The sequence below is a fragment of the Cnephaeus nilssonii genome, assembly GCF_951640355.1.
Source record: "Cnephaeus nilssonii genome assembly, chromosome: 17".
NCBI classification, from domain to species: Eukaryota; Metazoa; Chordata; class Mammalia; order Chiroptera; family Vespertilionidae; genus Cnephaeus; species Cnephaeus nilssonii.
In genome coordinates, this window is record NC_137088.1 from 44,506,007 (window position 1) to 44,526,844 (window position 20,838).

General features: G+C 43.6%; 1 protein-coding gene across 8 annotated transcripts in view; it reads right to left on the reverse strand.

Annotated features, from left to right (window-relative positions):
• The window catches only part of ARHGEF3 (Rho guanine nucleotide exchange factor 3), a 296,634-nt gene that overhangs the window by 21,462 nt on the left and 254,334 nt on the right, over window positions 1–20,838 (reverse strand). For all 8 annotated transcript variants that reach the window (XM_079794773.1, XM_079794768.1, XM_079794774.1 and 5 more), the window contains 5 exons: window positions 20,377–20,484; window positions 5,146–5,316; window positions 2,374–2,436; window positions 1,006–1,102; window positions 771–847 (listed from right to left, as the gene is read on the reverse strand). In XM_079794773.1, coding sequence (XP_079650899.1) covers window positions 771–847; window positions 1,006–1,102; window positions 2,374–2,436; window positions 5,146–5,316; window positions 20,377–20,484 — 516 coding nt within the window. The remainder of the gene's footprint in view (window positions 1–770; window positions 848–1,005; window positions 1,103–2,373; window positions 2,437–5,145; window positions 5,317–20,376; window positions 20,485–20,838) is intronic.

Sequence of the window (20,838 nt, forward strand, 5' to 3'; positions counted from 1 at the left end):
ATTCGGAAAGGAAAGGGGTTATACAGTATTGAGATGAAGGTCAGCATTCTATCCAGCTCTCCTATGAAGTCACTTAGAATCAGATATATGCTAAACAACAACAACATTTAGTCATCACCTTGTTTATGAAACTACATTTGGCTATAAGAGGTTTTTGACAGCCTGAATAAAAGCTTTTTTAAGGCCCTGGCCAGTGTTTCTCAGTGGTTGAGCTTAAACCCATGAACCAAAAGGTCACAGGTTTGATTCTCTGTCAAGGGCACCTACCCTGGTTTCTGGTTCAATCCCTGATCGGGTGCTTACAGGAGGCAACTGATGGATGTTTCTCTCTCACATCAAAGTTTCTCTCTCTTTCTCCCTTCCTCTCTCTCTTAAAAAATCAATATAAACATATATTTTAAAAATATATTTAAAAGTTTTTTTTTTTTTATCATGATGGATAGGAATATGTCCCTAAATTTGTACTGGAATAGAATTGGTAATAATTGTATTATAATTGGCCTGAATAGAACATTAACTAATGCTACTTTATTTTATTGAAAAAAGGGCATGTTATCTTTAAATGCAGTAAATGTGTAGTAAGAAAAAAATTGTTTCCCTGCTTCAAAGAGATACAGCCTAAAAATAATGATAAATTTTACAAGGAATTTGCTGTTTTGTTTCTGGTGTGAAATCAGTGTTTGCTAATAATAAGAAAAGTCTAGCTAATATGGAACTCCATTTAAATGATTGAAATTTATCTTCAATCAAGACCAGAGAACTTTTCTTACCCAGCCCACGAGGATGGCACCGACGTGTTCAGTTGAGCCATCAGGCTTCCGGACATCTCGAAGCTGACTAAGGAGCTCTGGTAAACAAACAGAACGCTTATTTTGTTAGGCACTCAAATATGAAGGAGGCTGGAGGTAGGTTCTGGGTTACTCACATTATTACATAATCATGACTTGTATAAGGCAGCTCAATTAAGGCTAAAAGTCACAACTCATCCTGGGAACAAAATTATACCTTCATGTAGAGGAATCAGAGAGTCCAGTGTTCCAAAAATCTGATTCAACTCCTGTTCTGTCATTATGGAGAGTTTCAGCATGGGGTCGTGATAGGCCTGCGCAAGAACCACAAGAGATGGAAGCAAACATTTAAACTTGGAGGAAGTAAGTTGTTAATGTAAATGGCTTCTGTGAGGCCCTGAGAATAACAAAATATTTGGCTCTCCCCAACAAGTTCTCCCATAATGCTGCAGAAACAGCAGATGGGTGTGGCTGGAGCAGATAGGAGTCCAGCATTGCCTTGAGTCTTTTGTGGTTGTTGATAAACCAAAGTAGATTTTTTTAAAATTCCTGTATCATACATCTAGGAAAGGGCGCAAATCCTAAATATAGAGCAGATTTGATTTGCATGTTTTAAAATTTAACATTATTACCACCTCTTATTAATGATAATTAACCCACGAGAACACCCAATTATTTCCAGGGTATTGTAATAGAATACAAAGACTCAGATGGCACAGTCCCTGCCTTCAAGATTTATAAAGCTAATTGGGAAGATAAGAAAAACACATGGAAAGTTAAATATATGTTTAAAAAATAGTTCAAGCCCAGACTGGTGTGGCTAAGTGGTTAGAGCACTGGCCCATGCACCGAAGGGTCCTGGATTCGGTTCCCAGTCAAGGGCACATACCTGGGTTGCAGGTCTGATCTCCAGCCCTAGTCGGGGCAGGTGCAGAAGCAACCAATTGATGTGTCTCTCTCACATTAATATTTCTCTCTTTCTCTCTCCCCCTTTCTCCCTCCCTTCCTTTTTCTCTAAAAAATCAATGGGAAAAATATCCTCAGGTGAGGATTAAAAAAAAAAAAAGACTACATTGGCTATAAGACATGGGTTTCATCCACCTTCCCACACACAATGTGATTAAAAAAACGAATTTCCATATAAAAGACCCTAACTTACATGATAGTACCCAAGTGACTCACTTAACCGTATTATCCACTTATGAGATTCAAATGACTATTTCTAACACACAATTCCAGTTTCAGACCATCTACACTTTCTCTCCCGTGGGTAAGGAGGCCCTGCACGTGCAACTTCTAGGACCACAAAACATATGTAAAGCCAGGCCTCCACCAACTTTCTGATTAAACTGAAGTATTCTCTGAGGTGCGCTAGAGGCATGCAGAGGAGAGCCCTTCAAGGTGCCAGGTCCAGAGAACCTTCTTGTTTTGAGCCATTTTCCCCACTGCTTGGTTTGTGCAGGTTCTTCTCAGTTTTGGATGACCTTAGTCATAAAAAGAGTGCTCAGAAAGACGACCTTAGAATTGTGAAGTTAGAGGGGGAAAAACACGGGGTGACTCACATGACCACTGGATTTAAATTTACCTTTTTTGCCAATTTCAAGTCCTCTATCAAGTCTTCTTCTCCTTGGGAGAGCTCAAAGATCGCCTGCGAGGGAAGATAAAATACATCCACTGAAATAGCTCACTAATGAGACCAAATTCAAACAGTGCTGGTTCCAGCGCTCAAAGCTCCAAATCTACTTATTTCTTAAGCATTTTTAAAGGATTCTTAAAAAGTCAAATTGACCTGCAGCAAATGTATCGAGTGGCCAAAACCTACAAAGGAAAGATTTTGCAAAACTTCTGTATAATGTGCTTATCTGTTTGTGGGATAAAAGGGCTCCAACACACGTTTCCAATCCAACAAGTCGTCTTTCATGTTGTAGAACTCTGATGCAGCCAAACAAGAGGGAACTATTTTAGGTGAAATAATTACAGATTGAGCCATGGATACGAGTTTGTGGTGAGTGGCAATCATAGTGAAGGATTCAGGGCCTGCTCTCAGGGATGGATGTGGCAGCATTATTAACTGGGCCATCACAATTTGTCTTGCTTCTGCTCAACACAAGGTGCACCTCAACGGAAAGCTTTTCCTATCAGCTACTTGTCCTGAGGCTGGAATTATAGGAAGAGTCTAATATTTTATCGCTCTAAATGTCTGGTGAAGTTAATTCATTCTCAATTACTTTGCAGCCCTACACGGTATAATAAATAAAATTACAGGAGCCGGCTATGCGCTCGAGTGCGTAAAGGGACCATGTCTAATTTGGCTCTATGAAGCTATCATAATTTACAAGCTATGGTGTGCAGAACGCTCTTTCACTCCCTCTGGGAGTCTAAACGGTGGCAAACATTACATTATGAAAAGACCGCGTGTTTGTGGGGCTAGCTCGGGGACTCCTACATCTCTTTCAGACGACAGGGCAGAAGTGAGCGGGGTGGAGAACCCTTCCATCCCTGGGGTTGGCGGAGCTGGACACGCGCTGGGGGCCAGTACACGGTGTCCCTCCGAGGCCCAGGAAGGCCTTGACGCCATGCCCTCCTGCTACTCTATTTTGTTTAATCTTTTATTTTGAAATACAGACTCACATGTGAAATTAAGCAAATAGTACAGCGAAGTCAGGTACTCGGCCTTTTCAGCTTCCCCGAATGGTGGCATCTTACGTAACTACAGAACCAGGAAGTGTGCACTGGCACAGCATCCTTCACTAGCCTTGGGCCTTCCTCACTTTGCACGCCTGTTTTACTAGCCTGACTGTCTGACCAAATGTGACCCCAGAGGAGGAAGATCACAGGACTCCACTGGGGCATAGGCCATAGTCAGTTACCTGTGGGGGCCAACACAGTGTCACCGTGAAGACCGAGGGCTTTGGAACAGGACAGGGCCTGGGTTCAGAAGCTGGCTCTGCGATTTTCTGGTGCCCACTGTGCCTTGCTAATTTCCTCCCCTGCAGAACCAGTCCTTCCCTCCTTCCTTTCCACTATCAGGCTATATAAGTAATACATACACACTAGTAACACTTGGAAAACACAGAAAAGTATAAAGAAAAAATTTTTTGAATTCCCATATTATCTCCTTAAACATCATTAAGATCTTGCCATATTTCCTCACAGGACTTTTTAAGTGCAAATAAATGCTTTATTTACTCATTTTAAAATAGATAATACATTGACTAGGTTCAAAAGTTAGAGTGCACACATTTATACTTGCTGAAAACTACCCCTCTCACCTCCTTCCAACCACCCAGTTCTCCTCCAAGGAGGCAGCAATGTTACCAGTTCCTTGTGTTCCTTGCTTCCAGAAATGTTATATTGTGTGTTTTTAAATTTAAAAAATTATTAATTAATTAAATTGATTGGGGTGACATTGATCAACACGAACATATAGGTTATAGGTGTGGGTTATGTTTTATGGTTTTAAAAGAAAATAACATACACACATACATTCATTTTTCCTTCCTTCTTCTTTCACATAAATAGTAGCATACCCTTCACCCTATTTTGTGCTTTGCTTTATCCACTTAGCCATTCATACATATCAGCACTTTTTGTGTGTTTCTACAGCGACACAGAATTCCATGTATGGACATTCACTATTTAACCAGCCCCTGGTAATAGATGTTCAGGCTGATTCTGACACTGTTCTAAACATTACCGTGATGAATAAGCTCACACAGACATCTTTTCATCTGTGCATAAGTGTGCCTGGCAGATAGATTTCTAGAAAAGAATTGCTGAGTCAAAAACCTAGAAAGTTTTCAAGTACTCCCTTTTCCAAGGTCAAGTTTGCCTCGAAAATAGAAATTCTAAGGATTTCACGAGATGATGCACATTTGAAGTATTCAGCACAGCCTGGTACGGGATGAACTCTCCATAAAGGGTAATATGACCATAGCCATTTAGGGCTACTGATACAGAAAACTTATAGGGAATGAAATTAACTGCATTCCCTAGAAAAGTTTTCCACAACACTGAATCACTCAAAGTTTCCTTAACTGAATATTTTAAAATATTATAGGAGTTGCTATCAAAATATTACTAAATGATTATGATTATTTTTGTGAATTCTAGGATCCAAAATAGACACGTCCCAATTCACCTTCTTTGTAAATTCAGATGTTCACATCAGTTTCTTTTTCAAGTGGGGGCCACACCCACCCAGCTGAATGCTGGTTTCTCGGTTCCTTAAAAGGTCTGACACCCCCATTTGTCCTCCTTCTACAAATGCCAAGGAGAATTGATTTGAAGGAGGGGTGTAGACCTGCAGTGCACCTGCTGCCAGGCACAGCGCCAACTCCGTGGGCCCCAAGCCTACCTCCTGACGTTTGATTTCCTTGGATGTAAGCATCTGATTGACGCACACGTCGAAGGTCTCACTCCACAGCTTGCTGTCTCGCCGCTTGGTGCTCGAGGGGGCGGCATTTCTGGACCAGGGCCGGGGGGCGAGGATGTCAGGACGGCTCTCGCTGCGGAAGCTAATGGAACGCTGAACAATAAGAAAAACAAGCCGTCACGGGGGCAGCAGGACTGGGTGGATCACTTGAGCAGCTTCCTGTCCCTGACAGAACATAAATCAGACATCTGCAAGAAAGAGAGGACAATGCCAGAGGCCTTTTGGGAAGGAGGGCATTGTCTTGAGCCTACGTGCTAAGGAAAATTGGGCGAGGGGCCACTTTCCCGCACGTGCGGGGAGTAGCCACGATCTGGATAAACACAAGAACATGCACAAAGGCCGCTCTCAGACAAGCGACGGGTCTACTTTTTTCCATTAAACATTTCCACTCTTCAGAAGAACAGCAATTAACAGTAGTAGATGTCCTTAAAGAATTCTACTCCTACTCTCCTCCTCCTTCTAGGAACAGAATCCCACTCTCCTCGCTATTCTATCTCACTTACTTTGGTTGGGCTCCCCCAGACCTGACCAGTCGGAGTACTCCACCCTGGTTCTGGAAGGGGCCTGTGAGTCCCTGAAATTTCATGAATCATGGGAGAAAGAGTGAAAGACTCTTTATTCTTTTGGGATGATGAGCTCCAAGAGTTAACATAAGCAGAATTTTTTGCAGCTACTTTCTCTGGTCACAGAGAAGAGTCGGTCTGATACAGGAAGGAATAAAGGGACACAGAATGAAGGATGGAGAGAGTCACCAACGGAGGGCGTGGAGGAGGGAACAAGCTTTACCCACACAGTGAGAGTGCCCGGATCCCATTGTGCTTGAAGCCAGGAAGAGCCAGTCTTAGACGAAGGGGCTAATACATCCTCCTTTCTGTTTGCATTCATCTCAGCTAAGATTCTGTCAACTTAAAAGTACCAACTAATGCACATACTAAATTAAATATCAAGCAAATGATGCCTGTCCCCGAGTTATTTTCCCAGTAGACTTTGGGGTGGTCTAACCATCCAAAGTGCACCCTTATGGCTGAAACATGCTACCACAGTGCTTTCTCTTGACAAATACAAATGGTCAAGAAGAAAGCTATGTGCATCATATTCAGCCTTCAGCCTAGATTTCAAAACATTAGAAAGTTTGGTAAAGCAATGAGGTGTTGCTGTGCTCAAAAACCACATTCTTGCCTGGCCAGCGTGGCTCAGTGGTTGAGCATTGACCTATGAACCAGGAGGTGGTCACGGTTTGATTCCTGGTCAGGGCACATGCCCAAATTGCAGGTTCGATCCCCAGTAGTGGGTGTGAAGAAGTAGCTGCCCAATGATTCTCTCATCATTGATGCTTCTCTCTCTTTCTCTCTCCCCCTCTCTCTTCATCTCTGAAATCAATAAAAAATATTAAAAAACAAACAAACAACACCAACAAAACACCCCACATTCTTACTTAACAAGTGCTCCCTGCCATGGCTGTGGCCACATATCTATGGCCTTCAGTATAAATTTCCAATTCTTCAGTGTGGTATCGAACGCCCCTTATAATCTGACCAGAGCATACATGTATATAGTATCACTTCCTGCAACTCACCCATTCTCTAGCCCTACTATGGTATCTCTAGCCCTAGTAGACTATCTGCCATTCCCTAAATGCATCATGCTTTGCCATCTTCTGTGCTTCTTTCAAGAAGTCTTCTCTTTCTAGAAAGCTTTCCTCCCATTTCTTACCTAGTTAATTCCTGACTGTCTTCAGGATATAACTCAAACATCTCCTCTAGGAAGGCTTTACCAATGTTCTCCCACGCTCTCCTAGAGCAATTTGGACATATTGCTGATACAGCAACAATCGCATTTTATTATACTTAGTGGTCACCTGCTCTGAATTATAGATTTACTGAGGGCAAGAACTGATTTTATATGTGACATATGTGTCATCCTCACTAAGACATTATGAGGTAGCTTCCAAATATTTTGAGATTTAACGAAATTTACAAAAGAAAACTTTAAGACAACTATTCACATGAGGACATTGCTAAATAAGGTATAACTCATCTGCTTAATGGAATATTATGTAGTCATTAAGACAATTCTGAGCTAATTTAACAGACAATTTTAACAGCTGAAAATCCCTTTTATGCAAAACAAGATTAAATCAGTATATGAGCCTGGTTGGTATCGTTGAGTGTTGACCTAGGAACCAAGAAGTCACAGTTCAATTCATGGTCAGGGCACATGCCTGGGTTGTGGGCTTGATCCCCAGTGTGGGGCATGCAGGAGGCAGCTGATCAATGATTCTCTCTCATCATTGATGTTTCTCTCTCTCTCCCTTCATCTCTGAAATCAACAAAAATGAAAAAAAATCGATATAGGAACAGTTTATGATCATAAAAAAATGCACATGAGCAAAGATATAAAGAGGATGCCACAAAACTCTATTTTTTTTTAACCTGACTACATTATAGGTAATTTTTATCCTAGTTTACACATTTTTATAATTCAAGAAAAACGAGTAAGTGAAAAATGTAAAAAGAAATTTCCAAGGGGCCTCAGGGTGTTACCAGCAGGAAGCCAGCTCTGCCTGCAAGTAGCAACACAGCTCCTTAGGCTGGCATGGCCTCCCTGAGCGGCTGGGCTCATTAACCAGCTCGAGCTCACGAATGTTGGACCAGCCCACGGCTGGTCAAGAAAGTACTTGCTCCAAATACGCAGTTCACTAATGGTATCTCATGAATCCTTGTGATGTCCTGAAAACAGGCCCTCTAAGAGAGGGAGCAGACTAATGCTGCAGCTCCCCAGCACGCAGAATCAATTAGCCACAGGCACGGAAAGGTCAAAACAAGCAAAGTGAGTCATCAAATAACCCACTCATCTCCGTTAGTGGTTCTGATCCCAGCCTGGGGGGAAGGAGAGTTAAAGAGCAGAGAGAGAACACACAAAAAAGCAGATTCAAATGAAAGACATTTTCCACTTTCACTTGAGAGAATCAACCGCCCACCTGTTAGTGCCTGACCAACTTCAAAATCCCCCTCCCCACCAACAGTTGGAAAGTAATTTATGCTAACTTTAAATTTTCATACGTTACAAAGTATATAAAATTAAGTACATGGGGGCTAGGGGCATGTGCTGGGGGGTGGGAGTGGGCGGGGAGAGGTCAATGGGGAAAAAAGGAGACACATGTAAAACTTTCAACAATAAAGAATTAAAAAAAAAAAGAAATGTGTAAAAAAAAACCCCAAAAGAATTAAGTACAAATCCTCTCAATTTTCAAGTCCACTTAGCAGAAGTAAATGCTATTAAGTTTGTTCTAGATCTTGTCAAACCTTTTCTTCCCAGTTGCTAACATTCACAGAAAACAAAGTTTTATCTTTTCATTTAACAATGTCTTTCCATGTTAGTATGAAAGACTGACTTAAAAAAAATTATCGTCCTAGCCGGTGTGTTCAGTGGTTAGTGTTGGCCCTTGCACTGAAGGGTCTCGGGTTCGATTACTGGTCATACCTGGGTTGCAGGTTCGATCCCCAGCCCTCGTCAGGGCTTGAGCAGAAGGCAACCAATTGATGTGTCTCTCACATTGACGTTTCTCCCCTGCCTCCATTTCCTCTCTTCCACTCTCTAAAATAATCAATGGAAAAATATCTTCGGGTGAGGATTACCAAAAATAATAATAAGAATTTATTGAAGTGAAACTTCACACAACATAAAATTAACAATATTTCAAGTGAGCAATTCAGTGGCCTTTAGTATATTCACAATGTTGTGCAACTGTCATCTTTATCTAGTTCCAAAACATTCCATCACCCAAAGTCACTCATTCTTTGTTTTTTTCTTTAATCCTCACCTGAGATTTTAGAGAGAGAGGAAGGGAGGAAAGGAAAGAGAGAAGCGGAGAGAGAGAGAGAGAGAGAGAGAAATGTGAGAGAAACATCAATTGGTTGCCTCCTGTACGCACCCCAACCAGGAATGGAACCTGCAATCTAGGTATGGGCCCCAATCTAGGTATCTGCCCCAACCAGGAACTGATCCCGCAGCTTGGTGTACAGGACAATGCTCCAATCAACGGAGCCACCTGGCCGGGGCTCACTCTTTTTTTTAATGGCTGCTGAGTTAGTATCCCATATCTGGGTGGACCACATGGATGCAAACTAACTCCAACGGATGGACATTTAGATCCTTTCCCGTGTCTGGCTATTACAAAAAGTGCCTCTGTGAACATCCTTTACGTATTTGTGCTGGCATTTCTGTGAGGCAGATTGCTTACTAGAAGTCCTTGTTGAAGAAAATCAACATTTTAACATTTGCTATGTACTGCCAAGGTGACCTCCAAACAGCCTGCCCCAGGAAGGGGTATGACAGGACAGTGCGCTTTTTCCAGACTCTCAGCAACCGGACATTATCATCAACCTAACAGGAAAAACAACTCTACCTCCTTCATTTCCGTTTCATGTTTTGAACGTAAGATTGGGCATATTTTCACGTATTTATTGGAAACTCCCAGAGAGTTGGAGATCTTCTTCTGCTGCAGTTTGAAGAAGAAAGAGAGGTGAGCCATACCAGGTGAGCTCTGTTGCTAAGCATTCCTCGTTCTGTGTTTCCTGGGTGATTGCTGGGCTTGGGTCCTAAGGGGAAGGGACGGGATGATGTTCACCATGTATGTCACACACGGGCCGTTACGTGCCTCCCACGCTTAGCACTTCTGGTGAGTTCTCTCCGATCCTCACAACCGCCCTGTGAGGTGGGGACTGATTCCCATTTTATGATAAGGAAACTGAGGCTCAGAGAGGGTGCCTCATGAATGAACGGCAGGCGGTATGTGCTGGGCACTGTGAGGGGAGCTGTAGAGCCCTGCTGTGCCCCCAAGGTAAGGAGTCCTACCCCTGTTTTGCACACGGGGAAACTTGAGGTTCGGAGAGGGTGACACTTTGCTCAAGGTCACGCAGCGAATGAATAGTGCCCCCAGAATTTAAACCCAGGTCAATGGTGAACTCAGAATGACACCTAGGTCTGGTCTATTTCAGTCCAACCTCTCCTCCCCCCCCAATTTTTAACCAATAGCCTACCCTGCTTCCTCTAGGGTAAGACTCAAGTGTGGGGTGCATGTACCCAAACGGGGGAGTTTCAGGCTATCTCTCACCCTTGCCACCTACTAACATTTTGGACCAGGAAATTCTTTCTGGTGAGGGGCTGTCCTGCGATTATTGGATGTTCTGCAGTACCCTTCCCGCTGATCGCTAGATGCCAGTAGTGCCCCGCGCCTGTTACGACAACCTACACATCGCTACACATTGCTGGCTTGTCCCCTGGGGTGAGAAGCAGGGGTCTATGGTGACCAGGAGGGGCTCACGTCAGAAAGAGGGACCAGCCTCGGGAGGAATTGCATACAAAACAGAAACACACACAGAGATCCCCCGCCCCTGGCATGGTGGTGGGGCTCTGGGCCTGGAATGAAAACCGTTCCAGGACGAGCAAGAGTTGCCTAGCAAAGGAGCCAAAAACCCAAAGCTCGTAACTACGAGCAGCTACAATAACACCGGCCATCGCAGGCAGAGATAATGCAGACTGAGGAAATGGGTGCTCGTGTTTATGCCGAGCTGGTGTGTGGAAAAGGCGCTGCAGGTGCACAGGGGACTGTCTGTCAGGTGGGGGCATGTGTCAGAGGAAATGTAAGCCCAGCAGGTGAGGCGCGATGGAACAGATTTGGTTTGTTCATGCGGCCTGTTCAGCAGGGTGCTCCCTCGCCTTTTCCAAAAAAACAGAAGGTCTCTCCAGCCAAAGACAACACGCTCCAAAAAAAGAGCTCCAGCCAGGAACTTCTTGATGCCTCCCATTGCTATTTTGAAACAGATAGTTTATTATTAAATGGACTGGAAGCTAGGGGCTACAGGAAGAAAACACTTTTCTATGTTGCCACGACAATGGGTTAAGCCAAAATGTTCGGTGGGTGTGGCTGGGGCCAGACAACGTTCTCCACCAGCCCAGTGGAGGAGTGTCTCACGTAAGGCTTGATTAGAACAGTCAACTTAAATCGACAAGCAACACTTTCCCGCTGTGTGGCCTCCAGCACAACTGACCCTCATGCTAATCCTGGGAGAGGCGCGGGGCAGGTTCGTGTGTAGTGCTCCCTTTTCATAGATGAGAAATCCAAGCACCAGAGGACTAAAGTGACTGGCACAAGGCAAGTGCTGGAATAGGATCTGAGCCCAGTCTTCTGGCCACACAACGTGGATTTAGGTAAACACAGGCTTCGAGGTCAAACAGACATGGCTTCAAGTCCACTCGGAAGCCGGGGGACCTTGGGAAAGTTAATCCCTTTGGGTCTCGGTTTCCTTATAGGTGGGAGGGGTGTGGTAATAGTATCTCACAACGTTGTAGTGAGGATTAGATAAGAAAGAGCATGTCAAGGGCTTAGCCAAGTGCTGGCACATGGTCAGTAGGAAAAGGATGTTAGCTATCCTTGTTACACCATCTGCACTGCCACCATCAGTGTTTATTTATATGTTTTCATTCATTAGCAAACAGCAGGCATCTCGGAACTACTTGGACCAAATAGCACCTTGAGGGACCTTCATTAGGATAATTTACAGGAGAAAACCCCTCGGCAGCACAGCGCTGTGGAAATAGCCTAACATGACCAACAATAAAGATGAAATAAATTACAGTGTAACCGTAAAATGGAACATTATACAGTCGCTAAAAACATTCTTTTTTGAGAAAAACTTGATAATGGGAAGGTCTCACATGAAGAATTAAGTAAGAGAAGGGAGATCCCTATTTAAACACAAAATGTTAATGGGTGTCACCCTGGATGGTAGAGACTATGGATGATTTTCATATCCAACTTCATACTTCTCTACATTTGTTTTCCAGATTTTCCAGAATGAAGAGGTATTAACTAAGAAAAAACAAAACCAGTAGACAAAACCAGCAAGACTGTGACCACTGAGTTCAGTGACGCTATAAACATAAAACCACATAAATAAAATCTGGTTCAGATTAATGCGCATTAAAAACATAGTAAAAAGAGAAGAAACCATTGGCAGCAAAATCTCAGACATCTCTCGTAGCAATATGTTTATGGATACATCTCCTAGGACAATGGGAACTAAGGAGAAAATAAACAAATGGGACTACATCAAAATAAAAAGCTTCTGCACAGCAAAAGAAACTGTCAACAAAACAAGAGAACCCACTGCATGGGAGAACATATTTGCCAATGATACAGCTGACAAGGGGTTAACCTCCAAAATTTATAGGAAACTCATACAACTTAACAAAAGGAAGATAAATAATCCAATTAAAAATGGGCAAAGGACCTAAATAGACAGTTTTCTAAAGTGGACATACAGAAGGCCAAAAGGCATATGAGAAAATGCTCAAAGTCACTAATCATCAGAGAGATGCAAATCAAAACGACCATGAGGTACCACCCTCACACCTGTCAGAATGGCTATCATCAATAAATCAACAAACGACAAGTACTGGCGAGGATGCGGAGAAAAAGGAACCCTCATGCACTGCTGGTGGGAATGCAGACTGGTGCAGCCACTGTGGAGAACAGTATGGAGTTTCCTCAAAAAATTAAAAATGGAACTCCCATTTGACCCAGTGATCCCACTTCTAGGAATATATCCCAAGAAACTAGAAACACCAATCAGAAAGGATATATGCACCCCTATGTTCTTAGCAGCACAATTCACCATAGCTAAGATTTGGAAATATCCTAAGTGGCCATCAGCAGATGAGTGGATTAAAAAACTGTGGTTCATCTACACAATGGAATACTATGCTGCTGTAAAAAGGAAGGAACTCCTACCATTTGCAACAGCATGGATGGACCTGGAGAGCATTATGCTAAGCAAAATAAGCCAGTTGGAGAAAGATAAATACCACATGATCTCACTCATTTGTGGAATATAATGAACAACATAAACTGATGAACAAAAATAGACCCAGAGACAGAGAAGCACCGATCAGACCATCAAACCTCAGAGGGAAGGTAGGGGAGGGTGGGGGTAAGGGGGGGAGATCAACCAAAGGACTTGTATGCATGCATATAGCCCTAACCAATGGACACAGACACCAGGGGGGTGAGGGCATGAGCAGTGGGGTGGGGGGTGGGATAATAAGGGGGGGATAAGGACACATATGTAATACCTTAATCAATGAAGAAATTAAAATAAATAAATATTACCTTTACCAATAAAAAAAAAAGAAAAAGCTGTGGAACATTTATACAATGGAATACTATGCAGCTATAAAAAAGAAAGAACTCTTACCATCTGCAACAGCATGAATGGACCTAGAGAGCATTATGCTAAGTGAAATAAGCCAGTCAGAGAACGATAAGTATCACATGCTCTCACTCATATGTGGAATCTAATGAACAACATAAACTGATGAACAAAAATAGACCCAGAGACATAGAAACATCAAACACACTGTCAAACCTCAGAGGGAAGAAAGGGGAGGGGGGGTGGAAATAGATCAACCAATGAACTCATATGTGTATATGCATAACCCATAGACACAGACAATAGGGTGGTGAAGGCTGGTGGAGGGGGGAGGGTCAATGGGGGGAAAGGGGGACATATGTAACACTTTCAACAATAAAGATTAAAAAATAATAATAAATAAAAACATGGTAAAAAGGCAAACCCCATAGACTCAGTGCAAGGAAAAAAACTTTCTGTAGTTGGGAGAGATTCTGAGTAGATGAATGAAAAGCTGAAGAAAATATTTGACTCAAGTGTGGGGAAAATATTGTACAATTTGCTTAATTGTACAATAATTTGGAATAACAGCCCAAAATTAGGAAGCCTTCCAGAGACTTGGGACAGCAGCCCAACCTCTTCATTGGGCACCATAAAAAGGCTTTAGTACAATCATATTCATGATAAAATATTCCACGAGCCTTAATGGCAATGATGACCCTCCCGGCCACACAGGGAAACAGAGAGGGAGGATCAGCAGTGAAGTGGGGGTGACCCAGACTGACAATCTGGCCATTATGTTGAATCCTGGCAAACTGCAGGCTTCATTATGACCAAACTGACTTTTTGCAAAGGCCTCCTGCAGGAGAGGCACCGTGAAAACGGTGCAGAACCCCAGCTCCTGCACTTCCTGGCTGTGTGACGTTGGGCACATTTTTCAGCCTTCAGGTTCCTCCCCTATTAAGTGGTGAGGAAGCCTACCTTGCATCATTATGGAGGAGAGGAAATTAAGCCATGAATATAAAGTACTTTACATGGAAGCTGGCTCACTATAAATACTCCACGAACAGAGTTGTTATTACTAAGTAAAAATTGACAAGCTTTCAATTATAATCAACTATTACAATGGTTTAACTACTATTGTAGGGTAGTAAAGATTGGCAGAAGGTCAGGAGTTCCCCTTGACATGGAATACAGGTCACCTCTCAGCTATACCCTTACCTTCTACATCAGTGGTCGGCAAACTCATTAGTCAACAGAGCCAAATATCAACAGTACAACGATTGAAATTTCTTTTGAGAGCCAAAAACCGACTTCTGTGAATGGGCCACGAAGTTTCAATCGCACTGTATGTGTGCGCCCGCACGTGGTATTTTGTGGAAGAGCCACACTCAAGGGGCCAAAGAGCCGCATGTGGCTTGCGAGCCGTAGTTTGCCGACCACGGCTCTAGATGGAAAGGCGGTATGGTTTCTGGTTGGCTCCTCCAAACACACACACACACACACACACACACACTCGCGCGCGTGCATGCACCAAGCTTGTTTCTGTATCTGCCAAATAACTTAGGACCAAGGACTTCGGTCAGTTACAGAAAGTGTGTGACCTTGGACCAGGGGACTAAGTGTGAGGTCCTTGGAGAAGAAAATCATGCTTTCCAGCTCATGGAAAGCAAGCAAATATGCTTGGGTTCTCCTCCTACTTATTTCCCAAAGCGAGATGCCACCAGTCTTCTCTCAGTTGTTCCTCAGATCTGAAATGCTCTTTCTCCCCTCCATCCTCATCACCTCTGAGCCATTCCAGGCCCAACACAAGCCCTCCCGCCCTTCCTTCAACCCCTGTCCCAGGCCACTACACTGAGCGTCCTCTCTCTAATATGCTCATCATATAAGATTTTCAAATCTTAAATATTTTTATCTGGTTGCAAAGGTAATATATTATTACAGAGTGGGGTAAAGATTTGTGATCAGGATGTCTAAAGCAGTTTATAATGGTGAAAAAATGAAAACAATTAAAATATCCAATAACAAAAGAATGATTAAATAAACTGGTATATCCTTTTAATGAAACAGTATATATACCCAGTAAGAATCAGGTTTGTGAAAAATATTTAATAACTTGGATATATACTCTCATACTATAAGGTTATCTTATACTGTTAAGACAAAAGCAAGTTAAAAATAATGCTATAATATGATTATGATTTTGTTTAACAAAATACACATGCAAATATATAGTAAAAGAAAAGATTGCCTGAGTATATGCCAACATGTTAATAGAAGTTTTGTGGTGATAGGAGATGGGACTATGAGGGACTTTTATTCCCTTTTCTGTGCTTCTCTATATTTTTCTATTTTTTTTTATGATGCTATATAACCAGAAAAGAAAGCACAATAGAAGGTAGGTACTTAAAGAAAAAGAACAAGTGCCTTCAAAAATCATTCTCCATACAGAGTTATATAATAATATAAAAATATTCGCAGCCTAAATACCCATTTATAGGAGACTGGTTATATAAAATAAATCACATCTACACACTGGAATAATATATGCATAGTCCATTAAATTACAATCATATTTCCAAGAATAACTGTGATATAATATTTCCTTTAAGCCATAAAAAAATTCTCATCCTGCTAAATTACAAAGGAAAAATAAGAATGAAAGAGATAAAACACACCAGGCAAAATGCAAAAAAATTAAAGTTAAAAAACCACAAAGCATTACAAGAAATAAACGGAATTATTTAACTTTAATAAAAGGTATAATTCCCCCAAGAGGCTGTAACAATGATGAAGAGGAACCTTTAAGTACCCAACAGCACAGCTTGGAAATATGTGAGGCCAAGACCAATAGAGATGCACAAAAACCAATCACCCACGGTCTTTGTGGGAGGTCTCATCCAAAAGTGAACAGATCATACAAAGATAAGGCTGGATAGACTGGGAGTAACCCCAAATTAGTCTCAGAGTGTGTAGGTTATGTAGTTATACCTGGGATGACATTGAAAGGGAATTATTAAAATCTTAACAGGGGTTGTTTTAGAGTGAAAGGCTGTATGTGTTCTTTTCTCTTTCTGCTTTTCTGTATTTTTCCGTAATGAACATACACTTTTACAATGGAAAAAAAAGGAAGTTCACGTTCAAAGAGGAGGCAGGGCTCAATCACACCGTAATGAACACGGCATTCCACTGCACACGCTGGACTCGAATGAGTCCGCCAGGCGTGCACAGCTGTGACGGGGTGACTGGCCAAGGGGCGGAAGGCGAGCTCGCCTTCCTCACTCCACAGGAGTGCATGCAGGTCCCTCTTGGAGCTGGGCCGGATTTTCCTCCGGGCAGGGCAGCGGAGGATTTATGGGCCCAGAGGGATCCAGACATCTGTGCTCCATCTACCAGCAGTGCTAGCCTCCCTGGTCAGCAGCAGACGGAGCGCCATGCAGTCGGCTGTCCCTCTCTGATTTCCACAAATGCCGCCTTTGTGCGGAGGCCCGAGCCCCCAGTCCATGTGGGGCACAAGGGAGGCAAGAGAGAACAAGGCCTGCAGTGTCTTGCTGAGCTGCTGCAAGCACCACTCCACTGGTGATTGGGGTTTTAACCTTTTTGGAAGAGGCTGCCAGCCCCGCACTCTTCCGATATCCTCCCGAGGAGCCAGAGGAAGGACTGCTAAGTGCTCCATTATTGATTAAAGCATCGTGTTTGGGCCTCACTCATCTCCTCTCCTATAATAAAAGGAGCCCAACGTGAGAGACACAACTGGACATCCAAAGGGATATACATGGCTCTAAGGTGCCAGGAACCAAGGGCAAGGGGTACTGTGGCAGAGAACCAAGCTGCTCAATCACAGCCTTGAGTTGCTGTTGGAAGGAGAAAGGGTATAAATATATACACATGGGTAAGAAATGAATGCTGAGAGGCAGCCCCTACCCTCCGTGTTCTCTGTTCCTCTCCTTTTAGAATGGGCATCAAGGCCACAGCAGGCAAAATGGGGAAGGATCTGAGGTTGGCCCACTGAGTACCCCCTTTGGGACTTCTCTTCACCCCCCCCCCCCCCCCCCCCCGCTCCTCAGGCTGCATCAGTATCCTATCCCATTCTAGCTGGTGCAGGAAGCAGTAACGACATGAGATTATTGAGATGCTAGGACTGGAAATAATTTGCAGAACTTGCACTGCATGCACCAAGGTGACTGTTGGAAATATTTGGGGGTGCTTCACAGGTCCCCCTGCAAACATGGCTGTTGAACTCTGCATACAACCACAGGAGCATATTTCCATTTGCTGACCCCTCAAGGACACACTCACAGCATAAGCACATTGCTCAAGTTCTCTCTGTGTCTACGTGTATAACCATTATGCATAACTCTGCTGGGCTGTTTCTGTCCATAAATGGAGCCTGGAGTTAGCTATGAACCATGATATTTTTAAAAAAGTAAATAAAAATTATTTTGCTACAAAAATCCTTTGAGGTTTTAGAAACTAATCTCCACATGTCAGATCCCTCCCTCGGGTCTGGCTTCCTCATCCTTGCTTGGCCTCGTCTGCTGCATTTCAGACACGGCTTGATTTCTTTCTGCCCCAGTTCTCTAGGTCAATGCAAATTGTCAAGGTGATCAAATATTTCCTGCAGCGTTCCATGCGTAGGATCTGCATAGAGCAGCAACAGGAGAAAAGGAATAAAGGTTGCCTGGGAAGCCAAAGAAAAGATTTTGAAGGTATGACAATGGGGACATTTGCAGGTGACAGCTGGCTGGCTATAGGCCCAGCTCCTTACTGCCATGTGGGAACAGAGGCCCAGCACCACCAAGCCTTCCTCTTCCTCAAGAGGAGTCAGAAGGCCAGGTCCTTACATAGATTTTGATTTTTAATTGTTAGCTCAAAGCACTGTGCGGCCAAACAAAACACAACTTGAGGGCCAGATGTGGCCACGAAGTGGTCAGAAAGCAACTCTATCTAGAATGTAAGCAACATGATCTCAGGAAGTAGGGCCTGGTGCATGACGAGGGGATGAGGGAGGCCCTTCCTTGGGCAGAGGGTGGACTGTCCTAGGAGACAATGGGAAGAGATGCTGGCAACATGGGGGGGGGGGGTCCTCATACTCAAGGGGGGTAAATAACTACAGAGTGAATGAACTTGAGCCACAGTCGCTGGGATGGAAAGGAAAGGGTGAAATAGCAGCAGACAAGCTAAAGAATTTCCCAAAAGCAGAACTCAGCAAAAGACCAGATGTGCAGGACTAGGGCGGTGATGAATCTTCCAGAGGAAGCCTGCCATGAACTTGGCCAGAGGGCTGAGGGGCTGATCACGGGGGAGAGAAGGTAAACACATTTTTCTCCACTAGCTTCAAAGCCCTTCAGCTGCCTCCTCCAGACAACCTTCTTTTTTCCTCCTCTGCTCTCCCACAAAGGGGACCTGGGATACCCAGAGGCCCCGGCACCAACAGAACCAGAGCCAAACCTATAGGTAATCATGTGCTGAGGTATTCATTCAGAAGACACTGTGAGCAGAGTTAACAGAGGAATGGGCACGTCAGGGGAGAAGCACCGGAGAGGATGGCATCTCTAGGGAAGTGGCGAGAACAGCTTGGGCTACTCGGAGTCATAGCACATTGGCTGAATGGTGTGGACGCAGCGACAGGAGGGGATGAGAGAGACTCAAATCGTTCTCAAGTCACAGATTATCAGAGCATGGGACAAGCCTTGGGTTCCAGTCCACAATTTTCCTAATGACTCACAAAGTCAAGAAAAAAAAAATACTACGAAGAAAAGTGTTCAGGACAAGTGAGAAAAGGCAGACTCAAGTCGAGTTCTCAGCTAGACAAGATGAGCCTTCTCATGGCATGACTTTTGTGGGCTTCAGTCTACAAGAGGACGCTTATGATTATCAAATTGGGTTGGAGGCCTGGACAAATCTCAGTTTTCACTTTAAAAGATAAACTTTATCAGGAGTTTAAGAACAAGAACAACTACTACCACTTGTTAACCAAAGAATTATTACAGGAGATAATATTTACTTCCTGGCTAACTAATTAGTAAATAAGTGATTGCTAAGGATCAAGGCACTATACCAAGCCTTTTAAATGCACTATCTTGTAAATATTTACAAGAATTCTATAAAGGAGCTGGTGGCATCAACCCCAGTTTACCCATTAGGAATAAAAGCAAGACCTATAGATGTTACATCATCTGCCCAAGGTAACAAAGTATTTGAGTGACAGAGCCGAAGTCAGAGCTAAGACACTTCATTTCCAGGGCCCCTGTTCTAAGCCAGGGGTCAGCAAACATTTTCTACAAAGGACCAGATAGCAAATACTTTTGACCTTGTGGACGATACGGTCTCTGTCACAACTACTAGACTGTGCCACTGTAGTACAAAAGAAGCCATAGACAAAAGCAGGACATAAATATTGGGCATACCTGTGTCCCAACACAATTTTATTCGTGGACACTGAAATTAGAATTTCGAAGCATTTTCACGTGTGGTGGAATATAATCCCTCTTTTAATTTTTCCTCAGCCATTCAGAAAAGGAAAAAGCATCCCTAGCTCGTGGGCCATAAGAAGACAGAGGTGGGCTGAGTCCTTTACCATGTGCTATAATTTGCAGATCCCGACCTACACCACGAGGCTCTCTTGCCCTCTGACTTCACATCCTTAGAAGGCCGGGAGACATGTTAGAATGAAACCTGTCAGAGGACGTCTGAATGGGGCACACAACTCGGAAATACGATTGTGAGAAAAGACCGGACAGAGATGACTCCCCAAGTTACCCCCCTCAAAGGACACCACCTGACCCCAGTTTACAAGTTGAAATACCTCTTTCTTGCTTTCGGTCCCCTCCCTTGCTCCCTTCTATTGAAATAAACCTTGATTCAGGTCAGTCTGAAACCAGGGCACATTCTCGGGAAAACAGCAACACCTTCCCGCACATGGTTTTCTGCAAACAGGAGCCCATGGTGCCCTTCTTACCTGCAGGGTTTGGCTGAAGCGCTTTAGCGGTGTAGCCTTCACGGGCGGGATGAGGTTTGCTAGTGATGTGACTCTGGAAAGGGGTTTGACCCGTTTATTACTAGGCTCCTGTAGGATAAAAAAAAAAGAAGAAGAAAGAAATGAAAATGTCCAGTCCGTTATGAAGAAAACATAACTCCACCACAAGTCCGTCCCACTCATGAGCTGCACAGGGATCTGTGAAACGCAAACAGTGCCCTGGCTCACTCCAGCTGCACGGAGGTGACCTGGCTTAGGAGCCCGAAGGAGCAATGGCAGCCAGATGTCAACAGAAGCAGCCTCTGAGCACACAGCTAATGGGCCAGATCTGCTCCCTGCCCCCACTCCCAATAGCTGCCAGTTTTTAACTCAGTAAAGTCATTCTCCCCAAACCCTCCTGAGAGGAGAGCTGCCTCAGATTTCCCATCCAATGACCTTGTCAGG